This window comes from Magallana gigas, chromosome 8 (genome assembly GCF_963853765.1).
Source record: "Magallana gigas chromosome 8, xbMagGiga1.1, whole genome shotgun sequence".
In the NCBI taxonomy this organism is placed as follows: Eukaryota; Metazoa; Mollusca; class Bivalvia; order Ostreida; family Ostreidae; genus Magallana; species Magallana gigas.
In genome coordinates, this window is record NC_088860.1 from 11,945,051 (window position 1) to 11,966,892 (window position 21,842).

Here is a 21,842-nt window from a genome sequence, read left to right on the forward strand (position 1 = left end):
TGCTCCCTTTCTCGATTTTTATTATGACTTGTACATACAAGACACGTTTATAATTAAAACAATAATAATCTAAGAAATATTAAACCCTCCCCATCTACCCCTTTCCCCCTTATTTTTTCCCTTTTAGACCAAGTACTGCTTTCTTATGTTGTCCATTTCTCGACTGACCTAACCATGATCTGCCCTAGCCTTATATTTATACTTATATATTTATACGCAAATTTTGTGGTAAAAAATTAAATTCTCCATTCTATTTGCAACTGGTATCATTTCTTAACTTGTCTCATGCTTTCTCCGGAACACGATACCGACCTCGGCAAATGAGGTATGTTACATTCACAATTGAGAGTCGCCATTTTTACATGTAAACAAATTGCGCTACTTCACATTACAGGGCTAGTAATGTTGTTTAAAAGACTATCTGAGGCAAGTAAAGAGACAGAATGGGTAGTAAGTTTCATGAAAAATTAATGGTACGTGTATTAATTTTTTCCACAAAATTTGCGTATAAATTAAGTTAATCAGTCCAAAACTTTTGTTCGCAATAAATAAAAAGTTTGTTTCAATGAGTGGAACTGTGGCTTTCAGGTTATTCATCTAATTTTCTTTTCAGACCATAAGCTACAGACCGGCTGCTAGCCTATCCATTTGTAATAACGCACAGGGGATAGAGTGTATTGTGTAGTTCAAGCATTTCTATGGCTGCTCTATCTTAAAATCATAAATCATTCAATGTTTTGTTTTTTATTTGTTTGTTTGATTTGTTTTTTTGTTTTTGGTTTGTTTGTTGTTGTGTTTTTGTTTTTTTTTGGGGGGGGGGGTGCTATTTTTTTCGCTTATTTCTCCAACCAGCATCTGGTTAAAACAAGTCAATAAAGCATTTAAATTCGTAAGAGCATAAACAATTTCATCCTTTATATTACCAACGTAATGATCAGATTACACAGGTATTAACATGTAGAGCATTTACTAATGTTTTTACAAATTTTAAAGGTGATTTAATTTTTCGTTACAATTATTGCTGCACACATCGAAAAACACCAAAACTATCCAATAGTCTTCATCATTATGGATCCTTTGTATATTACAAATGAATTGACCTTTAGGAGAAATAGATCGATTTCCGGATAAAATTACTTTTAAAAACCAAAGTTCATTTGATATTTACTACTGTACATATTTTTTAAAAAGTTTTTCGAATTTTCTTTTAAACCATTATGTAGCATATTGCGCTTGTAATTCTTACATTAGCCTTCAAAGTTGGTTAAAACATTATTTATGCAGCAAAACGGACTAATTACGAATTTTGGCATACAGATCAGTCAGGAAATGCCTGTCCTTAAAAAAACTATATATTTTGATAGGTTTTGTTAAAAGTAAAACATTTTCATCCTCTGATGCACGTTTGTTCTTCCAATCAAAGACATTCATTAAATAAGCTGTACTGGGCTGAAAGCAATCAACGGTAACTAAACTTAGTTTAACACGCTTTGTTTGACGCCAAGAGTCATTCACTCTGTACTACTCGAGACAGGTGCTACGTAAAAAAATCATGCCGAGCAAAAACTGCATTCCTTCCATCATTGACATTTTTGAAATTAAATGTATCATCTCCAATTAAATGAAAAAAACGTATATACACTAACGAAATTATCAACTTCTTTACCGCCATGTTTATATTTACTTCCGAAAATATCATGCACGTTTTGAAAAAAAATCGAAAATTTTGTGTTATCCTACCCTATTAAAGACCACATTGGGTAAAACATTTATACCAACAAGAGGCATTAATTTAAGAACTTGCTTCTCAATTGTTGAAGTTCAATTCTTACAGTAGTGAAGGAGAAACTTCAAGTTATTGAACAACAATATACTCTAGAAGTGGCGTGAATAGGAAGTGGATACTTTAAAACTATAAAGAATGATTGGAAACTTTAAGGTCACAAAATCTTACCAAAATCATAACATCAAAACGTACGTAGGATTTCTCACCACTATATACAACCATTTCACATGAAAAAAATTTTTAAAATCTCGGCTTTTTGATACCATCGACAGATTTTTCTTCGAGAAAAATGGAACACGTACACTTTCTTACCTTGTCATTGGAGATCTACAAAATAATTTCGCTAAAAACCATTCTAATTGCAAACACAAGTACTCTGGAATTGACATTAAAAAGATGCTTGAATTTCTGATAGACAACATCCACTGTCGTGTATCCGCGCCGGTAGTGACGCGTTTGGTTAAAGTGAAAATAACGGCTCCGTTTGTTTCTTGATAAGTTTTTGTGTTATTTAAGGCTTACATTGTTTACGTTTACATTAAAAAGATCGTCAAATCTATTTAAAAGCATATTAAATCTTCAAAGTTCTACAAAGTTTATGTTAAAATTATGTAAATAAGCAGTTTATGTCGATTAATTTTGAACAACGGAACAGGATTGGATGACCTTGTTTTTCAAAATAGGAACGGTTTGGATACGCATCTGATACGGTTTGGATGTGGTAATATGTTGTTATCCCTAAAAAGAACAGAGGAGAGTGTCAGGCTCGGCACGTTTATTTATTAGCAGACACACATATTATTCAGAATGCTCTGGATTTCATAATTCTGGAAAGTAGAGTTATCTCCCATGAAACATTAAAAAAAATATAACGGGTTACCTGCAAACGGCCATACAGTACTACAATGTGTTTTTGGAAACCATGTCTTCCAAAAGACAGTAGGAATTCCGATAGGCACAGATTGGTTGACTAATTTTTATTTTTACATGAAGCAGAATTTATTAAAAAGCTTGAGCAAGAAAAAAAACAGTTGCTGTGGCTTTTAATTCGACATTAATATATATTGATGATGCTTTATCTATTAACAACAGGTAGTTTCACTCTTGTGTTAACTAAATATACCCCAGCGAGCTTGAACTAAAAGATAACACAGATTCCGAGAAATCTGTTTCATATTTGGATATTTTACTAGGAAAAGACGTTAATGGTAACCTAAAAACAAAATTATTAGATAAACGTGATAATTTTAATTTTTCTAACGTCAACTTCCCTTACTAATCCAGCAATATACAATCATCAACTGTTTATGAGATTTATATCTCTAATCTTAATTGTTATGCAAGATCATGCTCTACGTACGAACAAATTTTTAAACAAGTTGATGGAACACGAATATCGAGAAGTTTAAGTTCGATACAACGACCTTGTCAGCAAATACAATATTTTCATTAACAAACATGCTGACTGACGTTTTTCATACTTTTTAGACCATTCCTTATGCACCAGACTGACTATGGTTTCTTCCGTTTTTCATGACCTTGACAATGAGCACCACAGCGGGTGGAACCGGTCGGCAGGAGGACGCTTACTCCTCTTAGGCACCTGATTCCACATCCAAATGTATTGGAGGTTCGTGTTTGCTCAAGGTTTGTTTTTTGGTAATCACACAAAAACCAAATCATCAACGTTTCATTTTCCGTATTATAACATTTTCCCGAATTTGACATTTTCCTCGAAAATGACATGTTCAATTGCGAAAGGGTGTTCGAGTGCAACCAGTCAACAGGGGATGCTTACTTCTCCTAGGCACCTAATCCCATCTCTCTCTTTTAGATGTCCGTGTTGCTCTGCTTCTAATTTGTATTTTGCTTTACGGGTTTTCAAGATGGTTGGCAGTTTGTTATTTTCATGTTTCATACACAAAAAACCAACAACAAAAAATGTGAATATTGATATATTAGCTTTTCAGTTATGTGTACATTTTTCACAACATCCCAAATAAATAGATCTATTGACTTACTAATTTAATCAACTTCTGTTCGAATAGTGTGAACAGCTTACTTAACCGAACAAATGAACGCAGCGCATAAATGTGTCGTGTTTATTATTGCTCTATTTTTTCATGAAAATGGGTGTTATGTCAGTGCAACTCAAAATACAATGTAGTTTTAAAAGTTGGTTTAACTAATAAAGGATGACTGATAAATGTTCTTTAAATTTCGAGAAAATGTATGACAAAAACAACAACGCATATATATATGTGTGTGTGTGTGTGTGTGTGTGTGTGTGTGTGTGTGTGTGTGTGTGTGTGTGTGTGTGTGTGTGTGTGTGTGTGTGTGTGTTAGGTTTTTTTGTTGCCTATTGTTTTTGTTCAAATCAGATTGCAGAAAAGATGATATTCTAACTAGCTGAATTATTTACACAACGAATAACAATTTAAACACCATGTGTACGTTTGTCAAAACATGTGCTTATGGTCTTCGTTTTGAACATAAATGAGGCTTAAAATCATTTTACAAAATCATGATGATGATTGGATGCTGCATTTTGTGTCTCAGTATGCTAAATTTTGAATATCGAATTTGGACTGTCACATAAGCCCTCTATGCCTTGCGATGTGGAGCATTCTTTTAACAAAATCCAAAACGTGCTTCATATACAAAAATAACTCATTTGGTATTTTCTAGAAAGACAGACGGGTCAATTTTCATAATTGCTAAGTTTTATAAAAAAAAAAACAAAACCTGATATATTAGGAAAAGGAAAGAAACTATGTGCTACACCTTGTGCAATCATTGTCACAGGCTTTTATTACTGATTCATAGCACAACCCTGATGGACACTGCGTAACACTTGTGACATTACCATAACAGTTTAAAAATCGTGTACAATCTCCTGGGTAAGGATGGAGTCCATTTTCGAAGCAAGCGTTTGCTGAAAAGTATAATATGATCAAATATGATTTTAAGCATACAAATCAATTCATGATTTTCGTTGTCTATGTCAAAAAAATTAGCAAAATTGGTTTACCTGGGAGCGGATCGACAAAAACTTCTCTCGAAAAGAAAGGAAACTCCGAAATTGATAGAGTGTGTTGATTGTTGGCAACGCAACGAATGAAGTGACTTCGAATATTTTCGGTGTTGAAATTAATTGAAAAGGTTAATTTTGCATCATAATGACAATTTTCCTTTATGGTATTCAGTGATTTGGTAGATGGTGAAAAACTTGTAAAATTCCCAGTTTCTCCATTTCGTATTTCCAATGTCATTGCTCCAGGAGGGTTTCCAATGCTCCCAGTACATGAATGGGATCCTGAATCAGTTCCCTCTGTCCACCTGTAGTCTATAACTAGTGTTGGTATTCCTGGTTTTGCTTTATACAAAGAAAATTCATTGAAGAAAATTTCAAATGCGATTGATTCAATAAAAATAAGGAAATTCTAGATATCGAGTTTATCTCTGACTGTGATTTAAAAATAGTGGGGTAATCATATTACGGTAAGCCTATAGATGAAGCCAAGTTAAAAGAATATTGCATCATGTTTGCAAAAGATTCATGTTATAATAAAGACCATACTTTCCTGAGTTTGCCAGATAATGGCGTATATGCATATTGAACATCTGACCAACATACATGCATGTATATTTATAACATTTTATCATATAAACTAGGACGACAGGGCAGATGCACTTTTTTCTTGATTCGTGGACAGACACAGCCTTCATCCATTTTGCAAGTTCTGATATTTTCAATTTAAGATATCGGATAAATGTCTAAACTAATTACAATGCTACGGTTGACTATGATGTACATGAATAACACAGCAGACATGAATAAGGGTGGCAAATGAAAATACTACTACCAGATGTCATCAATTTTAAAGTTAAGGGAATGAGCTTTTTTTTGTCCTTTTTATATAAGATAATCTAATTACCTTTCATTTCCAAAGAAGCAGTTTTATAGCAGCTTCCTCCTTCACCAACCTCAACAGTAAACGTGAATTCATTTTCGTCCGAACAAGATACGTTTTTGATTCCAAATGTGAAAGACGTTCCTACTGTGCTGTAATACTTATCAAAGTCATCTGAGAAGTAGTAATTAGTCCCATTTGGATATACCGTCATGATTGCGCTACCATTTTTCATCACAGTGATATTTTCATACGTCATTGATGTGTTCAGCTCACAGACAATATCGCCGGTTTCCATTTCAAATACTGAGGATGAGTTGCAGGATAAGAGGGGACCTGCATGTCATTTTATAAATGTATTTTGGTTCATGTTTACAAATGACTTTCCATCTAATCAATGTTGATCACGATATAAAATTTTAAAATATCCTAATTTGCTTGCCATGTCAAAATATTACAAGATATTTAAGAGTATACTTTGTTAAAGGGTAATAAAATACAACAATGGTCAAGAAATATGCATTTACCAATGTAATGACTATTACGAAAATACCAATGATATAAACAATAGCGATTTATTTAGTTGCGTATATTTAAACCTTGTGCACCCCTGCAAATGTGTTCGGAATCTTTTGCAGGATAAAAGGGGACCTGTAGTTACATGTATTTCAACGAATTTTAGTTCAGGTTTATCAGTCTAAAATCAAGTAACATGTCATCAATTATATCAACATTGATCACGATAACAAAATTCTAATGTACCCTATTTTGCTTGATATTGTCAAAGTTGTCAAAGAATTTATAAAACCATAAAAGTGATAAAAAACTGGCACCAGGAGTATGTTTTTCCTATATACTTGCTACACAAATAAAACCAAAGAAGCAGATAAGCAAAAACAACGTTAACTGTAAATTTTTTAAATATAAATCCATTAACAATCCACAGTGTAGTAAATTAAATTCTTACATTGTATTTCTGGAACCGCAGGCAGAGAAGATGTAGTTGTTATTTGACCTAATTTATTGAAGAAAAATAAAAGAAATAAATCAAGGTTGGAACATGATTTTAACTTGGAGCATATATATAACATTGACGTTCGTTCATTATGGAAAAGGATAAAATTTTCCGTCATTTACTTTCTGTCGTTGAACTCATTTCAGATTCACAGGCAACGACTCTACACCAATCACAATAATTTTTCTGGTGATCAAAACACAAATCCGCCGTTCCACATTTTTGACCCGTTGGTTTGTTGTTGAAGCATCTTATGTATGTTCTACATTCATCAATATTCTCGAGTGGTACATAGATGTCAGATCCATTTGAACCGTCACAAACAGAATCTAAGTAAAGAAAGAACATATATATCGTGTATTCTTGTTTTATTCTCTTTTCATAAACGAAAGCAAGGCGTTAAACCATTGTTTTTTATTATCACTTCCGATATTGTTGCACTTTCTGACCGGATTAACTGACTTCGTGTCATGTCCTCATCATTTGAATAGAAGATTTTGTGTTTCTAGTCAATTAAATTAATAAAAAGTTTAAATGCAATGCACTGATTATTATATTTTTGCCTCAGAATCTTGATTTTCTACATGCAAAACGCCTACATGATGAGTTGTTAAGCTAAAACGCTTGAAACTATATCTTGAAAAGACTCAGATTGCTTTTTGGTTTCATTCTTATCTTTAGAAATTTGTTCTTAGTTAAACTGTTAAACTGCAGTTCAATTTTTTATGATATATATGATCATGTTAAGATATCGACTTGATGCTTGGAAGTTAAATAAAATGTATTTCCTTGTGATGAGTGTTTTATTAAATAATTTATCTTTAATGAATATTAATCAATAATTGCTTTCGTTTTAACACTTTACCATATTTAACTAAAAAGATTACTTACCTGGAATAACGTATAATTCTTTTTCGGCAGAAGTAGAATTAACTTCATTAGTTTCACTAATGACTCTACAACGAATTTTTGCTCTATTCCAGTCTCTTGTTGCTTGTAGCAAAAACTTAATTTCTTTCTTTCTAGTGCAATTGACAATGTCTGGCTCATCGTCTTCAACAATTATGATGCTTAGTCCACTTGAAAGGCTTACTTTAAACTTAAGCGGTGAATCTACAGATATTTTCATGTCTTCTGTCACTGTCATTTTGTCGTAGGTGAAGCTAGCGTTTGTTGTTGGGTCTGTAAACTTTAATGATAAGTAACCAAGACCGCTAGGATATCCTACGTCTCCACTGCATGTGTGAACGTTGCTAGTGTCGTATTTATTCTCTTTGATGTCGGGATTTAAGATGAATGCCACCTTCTCGTGTTTCGGAGGGTCTGGAAAGAGTGGTTTTTAAATATAACAATCATTGTTCCTCATGATTATAATAAACATGCTAAAATAAAGCTTGACCATAATGATTGTAAATAAATTTAAGTAGCACTTACTCTTAATTTGAACACGAAGATATGCAGGAGATTCTATCTGCAAGCCATCCTCATTAATGACAATGCACGTGTACTGTCCATCATCAGAGCAGGTTAGAGAAGAAAACGTTAACGTCAAGGAGTTGTTTGAGTAGCTGACTATGATTCCATCAACATGAGATGTCATATCTGGTAGAGTAACATTTGCCACCGTGGTATTTACGGAATTTTCTATTTTTCGTATAAGAATTGATTTGATAGAATTCGTGTTTCGTGCGAAGCATTTCACAGAAACCTGGCTCCCGATGGAAGACTCTAGTTTATAGGTTTCAAAGGCTACATCTGTAACATAAACAAAATTTTTTGAATAAATGGTTTGTAATTGTTAAGAAAACATATATTTACTTACATTGTTCTCAAAGTTTTCGTGATTTAAACAATCTTTGTCAAATATCGTTCCTGCATTTTGTACAGAAATCTTTTTTGTCCGTTGAACTAATGGCCAATCAACTAGTTCACACTTTAAATCTGCATTATTGAAACTTGTATCTGCAGTGAAAGGAGTTGATGGTTTCCATAAAACTTTAACAAAACAGAGTGACAAGTTTCTTTCAATTACACTTGTCGATCCCTCTATTTCAGAAAAGCTGCTTTCTGATTCCTTTTTGTAATACCCTTTGATGTTGGCATAAGACTCATCAAGAGAAGCCGTGCAGTTATATTCGACTAAAGTTCCCTCTGGATATGCAGGTTCGATGTGCATTTCAAATTCAGTCAGATTACCTACGGATAAGTAAAAATCAGAGTAACAAATTTTAAATTGGTAAATTGTAACTCAATATTCTTGTTAAAATGTATTATCCTGGAATTAAGCTGAAGTATTACATGTAACAAAAGTTATTTCCGACACACAGCTTCCTAGCGACAAACCATAAGAATATAAGAAGAGAAAACGGAACATGCAGAAAAAGAGAGATAGAAAGATGATGTGCGTTTATTGTTTGTATCTTAATCACGCTCTATGTGAGGAAGAAGACCAGCGTACATTGTAAAGGTTACAATTTCACTTACTGGCGGGTTTAACTGTTGTTTAAACCCTAAAAATTGCTATATCAAAATAATAATAACACATTTATTTTTTGTTTGCATTCGTTGAATTTAACATACCAAGGACATTGAGTTCGAATGTCTCCACAGAAGGCGCAACAGAAGAATTTGTTCCCCCTGCGATTATTCTATATCGTCCTCTAGAACTACATTCCAGCAGCTGAAAGGTGAACATTAAGATCTTTGGGGACAAATCAAAATTCGTCGAAAGGACTACAGGAGATTGAGGTAGAGATTGTATTTGACCATCTGGGAATATTTCTCCTACATACTCCTCATTTTGGCTTTGCTCCGGAAGAAAGGTTATATTTAGGCTGTTAAAAGAAGTATCCAAAATATTGCATCTGATCACAGCCGTTGTTCCCAAGAAATGAGCAGAGTCATTGCAGGACACATCTGTAAAATCAATAATTATTCAAACTACAGCTGTAATCTTCTGGGATATTTTTGTGTTTTTTATTTTTATTCGTTGCCCTCTCCAAATGTACATTTAAATAAAACATTTATGAAAGCACTTCTACAAAAATTTTAATTGAGCTATTGATCAGTGTATTATTTTTTTTGGTTAATTTATAAATATCAGTATATCAAAAGGTTTCATTTCTTACATCTTCTCCCTGGGGGTAGCGTTGTGGTCGTTGTTGTAGGTCCTATCGATATAAAAGAAATTTAAAATATTTTTAAAAATCAACATTAAACTTTTTTTCTTGAAATTTATCAGTTAAGTTTGATTTTTATCATGTAACATGTGTCACATATTTAACTCCATCTACTTTTAAAAAAATGTTTAACTATTAATAATAAATGTTATTACGCATTTGGTAATATAAAGTGTACCTGGCGTTGTCAATTCATCACACGTAAAGGTTGAATCGCAAGGCACGCAATATCCTAAAGAGAACTGAAAGCATTGTCCTAAGTGACACTGATTTCCTATTGCATACATTTTTCCTTGTATTTCATTACAATCTATGAAATCATTACAGTCATTGTTGGGATGTTTTCTATATGCCCCGTGCTCATACCCATCACAAAAATTCCCTAGAAAAATAAAGTTTTTAAATCAAACAATACCTTTCCATCTGAAAGAACTCACTACAATCAAATATGAGCGAAACTTTTTATAATCTTCAAGAATGTAGACATCCTACCTGGAATAACCGTTATTTTTGACTCGACAGCAGAAAACTCTTCCATTTCATCTTTTAAAACGCATTTAATGGTACCATTATCAAAATCCATTTTCAAATCAAGTAAGAATGTAATTGTTTCTTTGATGTTACAAGATAGATTTGAAGAACTGCTGGTATGTGACACAAGTAGAAACTGTGCAGTTGTTCCTGTGATGTTTATATAAGTAATGTTGTTGGTTGAGTCGAACATTTTTTCGACCTCTGCTATTTTTTTCGAGTACGTGAAAGCTCTTTGGGATCCTGGTTGAAATATTTGAATTTCTAAAAAGTTGTCATTGTTATCATCTCCAGTGTGTTCTGTAGAACATATATGGTTAAAATGTCGTCTTGCAAATGGTTCATATATATCTGGATGCAATGTCATTGTTGGTTTAGATCCTGGAAAAATAAATATCATAGAAATTATTATTTTTATTTGTCTATCATGGTTAATGGTTGGTACAAAATGCCAATTCTTAAAGACGACACATTTTACTCCATCCATTTTAAAATTCATCAATTTATATAATTATGTACATTTTTTAAAATGTTGCTTCAGTGAAAATGTTTTTTTTTCACAAAAGGGCAGTCAAAATGAAAACCTTTCTTAAACATAAATCTTCGTTTCTCTTTATATTTATTTAATGAATTAAGCATCAATTAAAATTGAGAGTTATTTTTCGTATCGAAGGTTCTTTTAAGTAAACTTAGGAAAACTCAATGTTGGTACAATTCCCAAAATAAAGACAATGAAACATTTCGTAGTAAGCTGATAATGATAAGATTTAAATACAAAATCGTTTTAATTAATTTACTCCATTTTCTGTGTATTATTCAACAAATATATAAAGATTTCGTTACGAAAATCATGAAGGAATTGTGCCGATGGCATGTATCTTTGCTATTATATTTTATAGAATATCCTTGTACGAGGGCTGTCCAAAAAGTTCGTGGACAATCGCGTTTTTTGTCATTTTAAACGGGTTTATATATGCATATTGTATACCAACATATTTGTCATAAAATTCCAAATCAGATTGAAGTAGTTTTGAATGTTTTCATTAAAATTAAACTTAAATTTTACTGTATTAAAGTGTCGCGAAAAGCACGAACGGCCCATTGTCAAAATTGTCCAAACTTCGAGATTGAGTTTTCAGATAAGAATATTAACAGTATTTTTAATACAGGTAAAAACGTCAAAATATTCAACTGTGACGTAGTCAGAATTGTGAACGTCATTTTCATACGTCATTTAAAGCCGTTTTTAATTGAGCAGAGGATATTTCTAGGAGTTTACGGCAAGAACATGTCTTTGAAAACGCCAGAAAAAGCGACGTCGGCGGATCGCATGGAACAGCGCGCCATCATTAAATTCTGCGTAGACTCGGGGAAAACACCTATCGAAACGAAACAAATGATGGAGAACACAAAAAGGCATCGACACATATCAAGATCACTAGTCTACAAGTGGCACAAACGATTTTCGGATGCGATTTAAAAGATGCTGAAAGAAGTGGAAGGCCTTTGCTTTCTGACGATAAAACGAAATCCCGCATTCATGACATTGTCATGAAGGACAGATGTCTGACGTTAAGAGAAGTTGCGTCAATAAGTGATGTTAGCAAATCTTCGGTTTTTAATATCCTCACTGAAGACTTCTGTATGAGTCGTGTTTGCGCAAGATGGGTGCCCAGACTTTTATCCGATGAGCACAAAAAAAGACGAATGCAGACAAGTAAGGCTTTCATACAGCATTTCAAAAGAGGAGGAGAGAAGTGGCTTGACAGAATCATTACTACGACCGAGACTTGGCTGCATCATTTTGATCCAGAAACAAAAACAGAATCGAGCATTTGGAAACACCGGGGTTCACCAGCACCGAAAAAGGCAAAGGTTGCGAAATCCGTGGGTAAACAAATGTACATATTCTTTGCTGATCGGCACGGAATGATTTTGGTCCACGCTGTACCCTCCGGTCAGACGGTGAAAGCTGCATACTACTCCAAGGTAGACAACTACCCATTTCATCACATTTAAATTGTAATTACAATTTTAAAAACGTCCATTTCGCTACATTTAGCATATCGTAATTCATAAATTTAATACCCGGACATTCTAATCTTAATTTTGATTTATTTAATTACTATATATATTAATAAACCCACATATTCTAAAGCCACATACAGTGTACCAAACGAACCATTGGTTTTATTTATTACAGGTGTTACACCGCGACTTAGTTAAGGCAATTAAGAAAAAACGCCCTGCCATGGCTGTGGACCTTGGAAATATCATCCTACACCAAGATAATGCACCTGCACATACGGCAGCTTCCATGTGTCTGGAAATCGAACTCCTAGGATTCAATCTTCTTGAACACCCGCCATACAGTCCGGATCTTGCTCCGATGGATTTTGCAATTTTTCCTTTCATCAAATTACAGCTAAGAGGAGTAAGATTTGAGAATTCTGATGAACTTAAATATGCTACTCGAACCATTGTATCTAAAATCGACAGTAAATGGTATTCGGATGTGTTCGATTCATGGCTAAGAAGGTGTGAGAAGTGTTTGCAGTGCAAAGGTGACTACGTTGAAAAGTAACAGAAACAAACGCGCTACGTACGACGTTATAAAAACCTCGTGTAACTGACAGACTGGGCCGTGCGGCCTGTACAGGCAATGTTTTTGTAGTGATAACTACATTATGAGAATGTACATTGTTCTGAATTTATACACATGCATTATTATAGTCTATATTAACATATTTCAATACTTTTCTACATATAGCGTCGTTACTTAGAATGAAATTACATGTGTCCACGAACTTTTTGGACAGCCCTCGTATATGGTATTAGAAGTGAAGCATACGTACCTTCCACTATAAATGACATATTCGGAGAAACTAGTGTTGCGTTATTCGTTGTGATTAACTTGCAGTTGTACCGTCCTTGATCCTGACAATCGACACTGAGTATACTCAGTGTAAGTCTCACTTCTCCATCATATTCTTGTATATTGGTAGAGTACCTCCCATCGGTTGAAGAAGCTACGCCAGAACTGTTTAAGGTAGCAATTAGGGTGCCGTCTTTTGATATTATAAGTTCTTGCAGGATGGACATAGGACTTCGAGCTATACATTCTATCTCTTGACGGGAAGTCGTCAAAGCCTGATATGAATATTTTTGGAAAGCAACACCTACAAAAATAAAAGTTGTGACTCAAATCTTATTGGAATAAGTTGATAATGTTTATTTTTATGCATTCCATTCTATTTTGTAAAAAAGGAAGAATATACTTAATTATTCATAAATAACATGCGTTAAGTTAATACATGTATCATAATATATCTACACGTCCTTAAAAATTTAAAAGAAAATGAATTGTTGTTGTATGAAATCACTTCTACAAAAATTTTAATTTAACTATTGATCATTGTATAATTTTATTGTTTAATTTAATATATGAATAGGTTTCTTTGCTTACATCTTCTCCCTGGGGGCAACGTTGTGGTCGTTGTAGTAGGTCCTATTTATAAAAAAAAGAATTAGAAATTGTTTTAAAAATCAACATTTAACTTGTTTTCTGGAAATTTATTAGTTAGACATTAGATTGATTTTCGTCATGTAATCTGTATCCTATGTAATCACAATTTTCATTTCATCTATTTTCCAATCAATGTTTAAAGTATTGATATTATGTTATTTAGAATTCGGTGGTATAAAGTGTACCTGTCGTGGTTAATTCATCACACGTAAAGGTTGAATCGCAAGGCACGCAATACTCTGTTATGAACTTAATGCATTGCCCTAAGGGACATTGATTTCCTGTCGCATACATTTTTCCTTGATATTCTGTACATTCTATATAATCGTTACAGTCAGTGTTGGGATGTTTTCTAAATGCCCTGTGCTCATATCCATCACAAAAATTCCCTAAAAAATTTATGGTGAAGTTTTCAAATCAAACAATACCTTTCCATTAAAAAAAAAACTGACTACAAATCATATGGAAGTAAAACATTTTATAATCTTAAAGAATGCAGATATCCTACCGGGAATAACGGTTATCCTTGACTCGACGGCAGAAAACTCTTCCATTTCATCTTTTAAAACGCATTTTATGGTACCATTATTAAACTCCATTGTAAGGTCTAGTAAGAAAGTAATTGTTTCTTTGATGTTACAAGATTGATTTGAAGAACTGCTGGTATGTGACACAAGTAGAAACTGTGCAGTTGTTCCCGTGATGTTTATATAAGTAATGTTGTTGGTTGAGTCAAACATTTTTTCGACCTCTGCTATTTTGTTCGAGTATGTGAAAGCTCTTTGGGACCCTGGTTGAAATATTTGAATTTCTAGAAAGTTATCATTGTTTTCGTCTCCAACGTGTTCTGTAGAACATATATGGTTTAAACCTCGTCTTGCAAATGGTTCATATATATCTGGATGCAATTTCATTATTGGTTTAGATCCTGGAATAAAAAATATTAATATGGTTGGTACATAATGCCAATTCCTAACGACGACACAGTCAACTTCATTATAATTTTAAAATTCATCTATTTATATAATTATGTACATTTATTAAAATGTTTCTTCAGTGAAAATGTTTTTTTAAACAATTATCACAAAAGGGCAGTCAAAATGCAAACCTTTCTTAGACATAAATCTTTTTTTCTCTTGAGATTAGGCATCAATTTAGAGTATGAGTTATCTTTCTTATCCAAGGTTATTTCAAGTAAACTTAGGAAAACTTAATGTTGGTACATTACCCAAAATAAAGGCAATGAAACATTTCGTAGGCTGATAATAATAAACAAGATTTAAAAACAAAATCGTTTCAATTTTTATTTACTCCATTTTCTGTATATTATTCAATATGTAAAGATCTCATTACGAAAATCATGAAGAAATGGCACGATGATATGCATCTTTACTATTACATTTTTTAAATATCCTGGTAAATGGTATTAGAAGTGAAGGATATGTACCTTCTACTATAAATGACATCTTCGGAGAAACTCTTGTTGTATAATTCGTTGTGATTAACTTGCAATTGTAGCGTCCTTGATCCTTACACTCGACACTGAGTATACTCAATGTAAACCTTACACCTCCATTATATTCTTGTATATTGGTAGAAAACCTCCTATCGGTTGAAGAAGCTACGCCAGAACTGTTAAAGGCAGCAATTTGGATGTCGTCTTTTGATATTATAAGTTCTTGCAAGATGGACATAGGACTTCGAGCTATGCATTCTATCTCTTGACGGGAAGTCGTCAAAGCCTGATATGAATATTTTTGGAAAGCAACATCTACAAAAATAAAAGTTGTGACTCAAATCTTATTGGAATAAGTTGATAATGTTTATTTTTATGCATTCCATTCTATTTTGTAAAAAAGGAAGAATATACTTAATTATTCATAAATAACATGCGTTAAGTTAATACATGTATCATAATATATCTACACAGTCCTTAAAAATTTAAAAGAAAATGAATCTCATACCAGCAGCAGGTACATTCAACTTCTTTTTGGAATTTCTAGTTTCATTTAGCAAGTTGTTTTTTACAACGCATCGAACAATTAGGTCGTGCTCTTGTGAAGTCAATGGAGTTGGGGGACCGTCTGACCAGTTAAGGACCACAGAGCAATTGGAAATGTAATCAGTTCCAAACACTGGTCCTGGAATTGTATAAAGAATCTTGGAGTTCTTAATCAGCTCTACATAAGCTGTGCTGTAATTTGGATCCCCTTTCATTGAACAGTTGAATGTCATTTTTTCACCTTCATTGTAGTGTACGTTGGAATCAATTGAAACATCAGACATAGGAGCTAGAAAAATAACTGTTCAATCAATATGCTAAATAAATAAATGTGCTTTAATGGTCATAAACATGTTCAAGCCAAACATTACGAGATAACATGACACTTGTATCTGGCTTTTTGTATAATGAATTATATAAAAGCTACCATGATTTTCAAAATAACAAAATTTAACTGAATATTACAACAAATCAAGAAAATGTTAATAGTCCTTGACGTTTCTAAATGATTGACGCATTACCCATGGTATTTTTAAAAAAAAAAACTTTTTTTCAGCATTGTTATACTTAACTTTTGCCAATGAAACAAACAAGAGTTCATAACACGTATTACGTATACGTACCAGTTATATAAATCTGACTGCCCTTGTAGACTCGTGTTGAAATGGAGTCATTCATTGTAATGGAACACAAAAATGTGTATTTTCGATTCCAAGAGCACATGTCAGTTGTTGGTGCCTGTAGATCCAACGACAGATAAAGTTCGATGTCAGTGTTTGTACTGGATATGCTGGCACTTAATCTCTCTAAGGCAACTGGCTCTTTGAAACTGTTGTCACTGTGGTATTTTCCAATGACGTATGATGTACCTTGATTCTCTACAGTCACTGTTACATGAACCCAATCTCCATGAGGAGAGACAACACAGGTCTTTGTCGTAGTGGTTTCTCCATAGATAGCAATCATAGGTGATACCACAACATCTGAAAAGGCACAATCAAATTCTATAACCATCAACAAAAAGCAACTTTTCAAATAGTTTCTGTCATGGTTAGTTCCCCTCATAATTAATGAAAGTTGAAATTTTATCGACTGAAACATTAACAACCATATTCATTAACATTAAAGATGGTACATGTATGTTTGGGACTTGACATTTCAATTTAAAGATGTTAATATGATTATCAGCTATAACATGATGCAAAATTTGTATTATGTGTTCTATCAACATTTATACACTGTATGCAGAAGATGGATTATTTCAAATCAAAGCTCACCTGCTGAATATTCTATGATAGTCGCCGTCGCCGAAAATGTTGTTGATCTTATCCTTTCACTTGTCTCAAGGTTTGTTGGTATTTTGGAAATCTCTGTAGTATGAATTGTTCTTGATATTGTTGATCTTTCTCTTTCGTTCACTGTTGTTGATTCCGCAAATCTTTCAACCGTGTTTGCTAATGCGGTGGGATAGTCTGATGTTGTCATTGTCGTCGATACTCTCGGGTATTCTGATGTATCCTTCGTGGTGAAATTGGTAGACTTTGTTGTTGTTTTTTGTTCTGTAGCTGCTGTTATTGTCGTTGAAGTGATTAAATGTGCATCAATAGCAAACGGATCTGTTTTGAATGTCTGAACTTCTACAAGAAAACTCACACTTGCCTTTATGATAACAAAGACTGAAAAATTTGCGAGGCCGGAATCTATGTCTGTCAGAGATTTTTTGAGATCCTGAAAGACCTTTTCTTTGGTGATTTGAATTTCATAATATTGGTAATATAACCTGTATTGAACTATGATGCTTCCATTCCTGTTGGTAACAATCACAAAAATGCGTTATTTGTGTGAAATGATTAGATTTTAAATCTGTTAATTTAATATAGATATCATTGCTGATACTATCATGAATATACTTATTTTACTAAACAAAAAATAACCCCAGAACAACTTGTTTTTCCATGAAATGTTTCTTTAAATTGCTAAACATTTGTTTGTACCTGAATTTTGTTACATCACAATGTCTGTAGAGGAATCCAAATTTTGTGTCATTTTTCCTAAGGGCGTCTGTCATCTAAAAAAGGAATATTTTCAAACCCTAGTAAAGTAAAACTAATCCGTCTAGCTTATATGAAATGAATCGCTTATAATTCATTACAAAAGTAAGAAAATAACTATAAGTTGATTTTGGATTTGACTATCTTAATCACATGCATAAACATATAGTACATGTAGTGGATGGGATTTTTAGGGCTTTATTTGAGAGGGTTTTGATTTTGTGTTCATCTCATTTTTATAAGTTGAACATTGAGTTGGTTATTTCATACTCATATAAAATGTTTTTAATTTGATAAAACAACCATTATCTCGTTGATTATCAATGTAACAATAAGATACTTACTGCACCACAAAACTGTAAAGCAAGATCTTTGAATTCCTTTGAGGATGAATCTGACAGCGCAGGATAGAATTCGTTTTTCAGAGCCATTTCACCATTCACAACATCTGAAAAATCGAATCATTTTCATTACTTTATCTATAACAGTTTGAAGTTAAAATCTCAATCTAAATAGGATAACGTTTAAGAAATAACTTAGTGATACTTTGACCGTTTAATGGAACAAGTTTTAAGGAGAATAATGATTTACTTTTGTCAATGATTTACTTATTCTTAGGGTGATGTATAATTAAAACTTTTATCAATATTAAGTATGGAATACTAGAACAAAAAATATTACAATGCATTTTATGTACATGTAGATAGACGAAGCAGTATACAACATTTTCAAAAACAAAGCCAAAACACAAATTGCTTTTAAAAAAAAATTTAATTATTTAATACTTGAATTTGATTAAACCGTGTGAAATTACAATATTAAATAGCGTGCAATGAATTTACTAATGAGTCATTTTACATGTAAGACATGTTTTTAACTATTGTTGCTGAATGTTAATTGGTCGGTGAACAAATAAAATGGGGGCATTGTAGATGTTTGCGTTTGTATATTCCTTTGTATTTAAAGAATTCCAATTTGATTCTCCAGTGACAGTCAGGGATTCAAGGTTTTTTTTCAATATAAGATCTAGTCTATATAAAAGCTTCTTTGTAAATTTTATCACTGAATGAGCAGGGGTTTTTGAATTATGGATAAGAGTATACAGACTAGACATATCTACGCAACTTTTTTTTTTAATTCTTCATCGAAAAGGGAAGGACAATTTGCTTTTTCACGTTCTCATTCCAACATTGATGATTTGGGTGTATTTGCTTGAAATTAATTGTTCTTGGGGTTAGGTAAATAATATGGAATTTTACAGAAACGCGAATTCCAGACAACGGATTACCATAATTGCCATAAATGTTTTATTATGTTATGTTTTAATGTTATATTTTTAATTTGCAGTTTTAAATATGATAGTTATTTTATTTATATGTTTTTAAAATGCTCTGATATAAGAAAAATGAACCACGTAAATATATTGACATCAAACTTACAGTATTTGACAGAAAATTCATCATCCCCTGTAATTGAAATATTAAATTGTATAAAAGCTATGGAGAAAAAAATCTGAAATTCTTTAAAAAGGCATCTTCACATTTTTAATCATAAAACACAAATTTTAAGTAATCTTCACCTTTCTTAGCCAGAAACCAAGCTAGGACTCCCGCTATGCACGCAATTAAAAGTATACCCAATATAACAACAAGACCAGTCTTGTTTGTCTTTTTGTCATTTCTTTTTTCATTCTGATAAAGATTCTGAGTCTCTTTTTCTACACTGCGATTTTCAATAAACCCGATTCTTCGTGCGTTCTCCAAGGAATTGCTGCTGTCATGCTGAAAAGTGGGCTGCAATTGAATGTAATTGATATTGCTTTGCTTTCCAACAACTGTCAACAGGGAAGTGATGAATTGAAAATTGTTATGGCTTATAGTTTTTGCTCTTCAATGAAAATTGTACCTGGAGATCGGCAAATTTTATTTTGTAAATAAGTCGATGCCTCGCAGCTAAATTGAGAATTGTTATTTTCTTGTTTCAACGACATGTATGCAGTGCAATGAATTGTCCTTAACACTCACAGGTGTTAAAAACTTGAAACTTTTTATAACTTTGCCCATATTTGTTTATTTATCTACTACCTTAAGTTTCTGTCATTTTAGAAAAAAAACAAGTAATGCCAAATGAAACTGGCCGATGATACCAATTATTGAGAGAACCAGAACAGATCTATTTTTGAACAACATATCAATTTCAAATAAAACCTGATACCAAACTTATTATTTGTTGAATTGCATGAGCCTTTTTATGATTAAGTCTAGATTGTGGTTAAAGATACTCTGATGCTGACAATTAAAAAAGATATACATAATATGCATAACTTCCTTTATACCTATAATCATATGAGAAATCTACATTTCCTTTTTTAATACAATTATGCATTTTATGTTTTCACATATATACTTATCCATTTGTATTGTCTTAATTTTGTACGGGGTGTTAGTTAAAAATCATTTTCATTTTAAGTACTTTGTAGGCTATGAAATGCAATGTATGTACGCCATTTCATGCGTTTTGAAGTCATTTCCAACACAAACGAAAATGAATTCTGAACTTAAAGCATCCAAAATTCATCCCGATTCATAAAAAAAGAAAAAAGACAAATTGATAAATTTCAAATTAAAAAGAGTAGACTTAGATCAAATTGGCCGTTTGCACATTTAACAACCAATAACAAACCAAACAGAAACAATAATCAAATTTCGATTTCTAATAATGTTATTAAATCACCAATCTTACCCGGTACAAGTTCATGTCTATATACTCCTTTTTAGATGTGCCACCAGTAATATTATCCGTCCATAGCTGGTGTTTGTTATCACTTAGAAAATCGTCAGATCTCTCTAAAATCACCGAACTTCTGTCAAACTCACTGTATGTTCGAAACGTGTCATTTTCGTAAATATCACTGGAAAACTCACATGAAACATAATAATTGGTATCGCTGACCGGGCCATTGTTATCTTCTGATGAATCTATAGACCCATTATCTCCTGAATGACAAACATTTTCGTATCCATTTGTTATAGTACCTTTTTTGATTCCTTGATCTAAAGATGTAGGACTATAGGGATAATTGAATGACTGTAATTTTGGCGAAGCGTTGACATTGTTTTGATGTTTTTCTGTACTACTAACGAGCATGTGTTCTTCAGCACACATTTTTGTTTTCTGTTGCTTCCATTCCTGTTTAAACTGTGCATCTTCAGATTCTCCAAGATTGATACCACTGGACCTACTTTGCGAATACATGTTGGCTCTTTTTAAAAGATTATCCTTGTCTAGTTTCCTTTGCGACTCATTTAGTAGATGTCTCCATACCAGACATGAAAAAGCATACACAATGTGTCGCTGTTATATGTACCACTTAAATCTATTTAACAGTTCTTCCTGGTTCAGTAAAGTTCATGTATTTACATTTTTCTCTCATCATATAAAACATAATACTGAGATTAACACAGGTTGTTGTTAAATTTGAGTCAAGAAGATTGGAAAGTGAACACATTAGATCTACATTAAGATTTTCAATCTTGATATTTTCATTTAAGTATTGGTTTTGTATTGTATGGGGTTCTTTTTTATTTATAAAATGAAATGTTACGTGACTTAATATTGAGTTCAACAGGAAAACTTTAAAGAAGGAATTTGAGGAAGCATTTTAAAAGTCGCCGATTGGGTAAGATTTTAACAATAGATTTCTTTCTCGGCCAAATTATTTTTTAAATAAATAAAAGCGAATGAATGATATATTTAAAAGTAGTACAATTGATGGTTGTTATTTCAGATGCACGTGATTTTAAAGACGGTTACATTATTAATATTTCCTCAATATGCT

At 32.6% G+C, this 21,842-nt stretch overlaps 1 protein-coding gene and 1 long non-coding RNA gene across 2 annotated transcripts; both read right to left on the reverse strand.

Annotated features, from left to right (window-relative positions):
* Positions 1–3,728: 3,728 nt before the first annotated feature.
* On the reverse strand, positions 3,729–6,030 carry LOC136271049 (uncharacterized). The gene is made up of 3 exons (XR_010708844.1): positions 5,725–6,030; positions 4,818–5,162; positions 3,729–4,721 (listed from the first exon to the last, which is right to left on the reverse strand). It is a non-coding gene; the product is annotated as an uncharacterized lncRNA (long non-coding RNA).
* Positions 6,031–6,241: 211 nt separating this feature from the next.
* LOC105341314 (uncharacterized) lies at positions 6,242–21,347 on the reverse strand. Its single transcript, XM_066069010.1, has 23 exons — positions 20,747–21,347; positions 19,584–19,797; positions 19,444–19,470; positions 18,349–18,452; positions 17,948–18,021; positions 17,231–17,760; positions 16,577–16,936; positions 15,916–16,242; positions 15,399–15,722; positions 14,460–14,879; positions 14,137–14,340; positions 13,892–13,933; positions 13,281–13,604; positions 10,387–10,806; positions 10,073–10,276; positions 9,844–9,885; positions 9,296–9,631; positions 8,588–8,911; positions 8,150–8,470; positions 7,607–8,038; positions 6,838–7,044; positions 6,668–6,715; positions 6,242–6,351 (listed from the first exon to the last, which is right to left on the reverse strand). Exons 1-23 carry the CDS (start codon positions 21,257–21,259, stop codon positions 6,242–6,244), a joined length of 5,907 nt encoding a protein of 1,968 aa, XP_065925082.1. The 5' UTR covers positions 21,260–21,347.
* Between the last annotated feature and the right edge of the window lie 495 nt (positions 21,348–21,842).

Bases quoted from the DNA above. Each gene is read 5' to 3' on its own strand.
- LOC105341314 (XM_066069010.1), bottom strand. From the start codon at position 21,259: ATGTATTCGCAAAGTAGGTCCAGTGGTATCAATCTTGGAGAATCTGAA. The intron at 18,453-19,443 runs GTAAGTTTGATG...TCGATTTTTCAG, and splicing joins TGAATTTTCTGTCAAATACT to ATGTTGTGAATGGTGAAATG. The intron at 14,880-15,398 runs GTACATATCCTT...TTTTTATTCCAG, and splicing joins GATGTCATTTATAGTAGAAG to GATCTAAACCAATAATGAAA.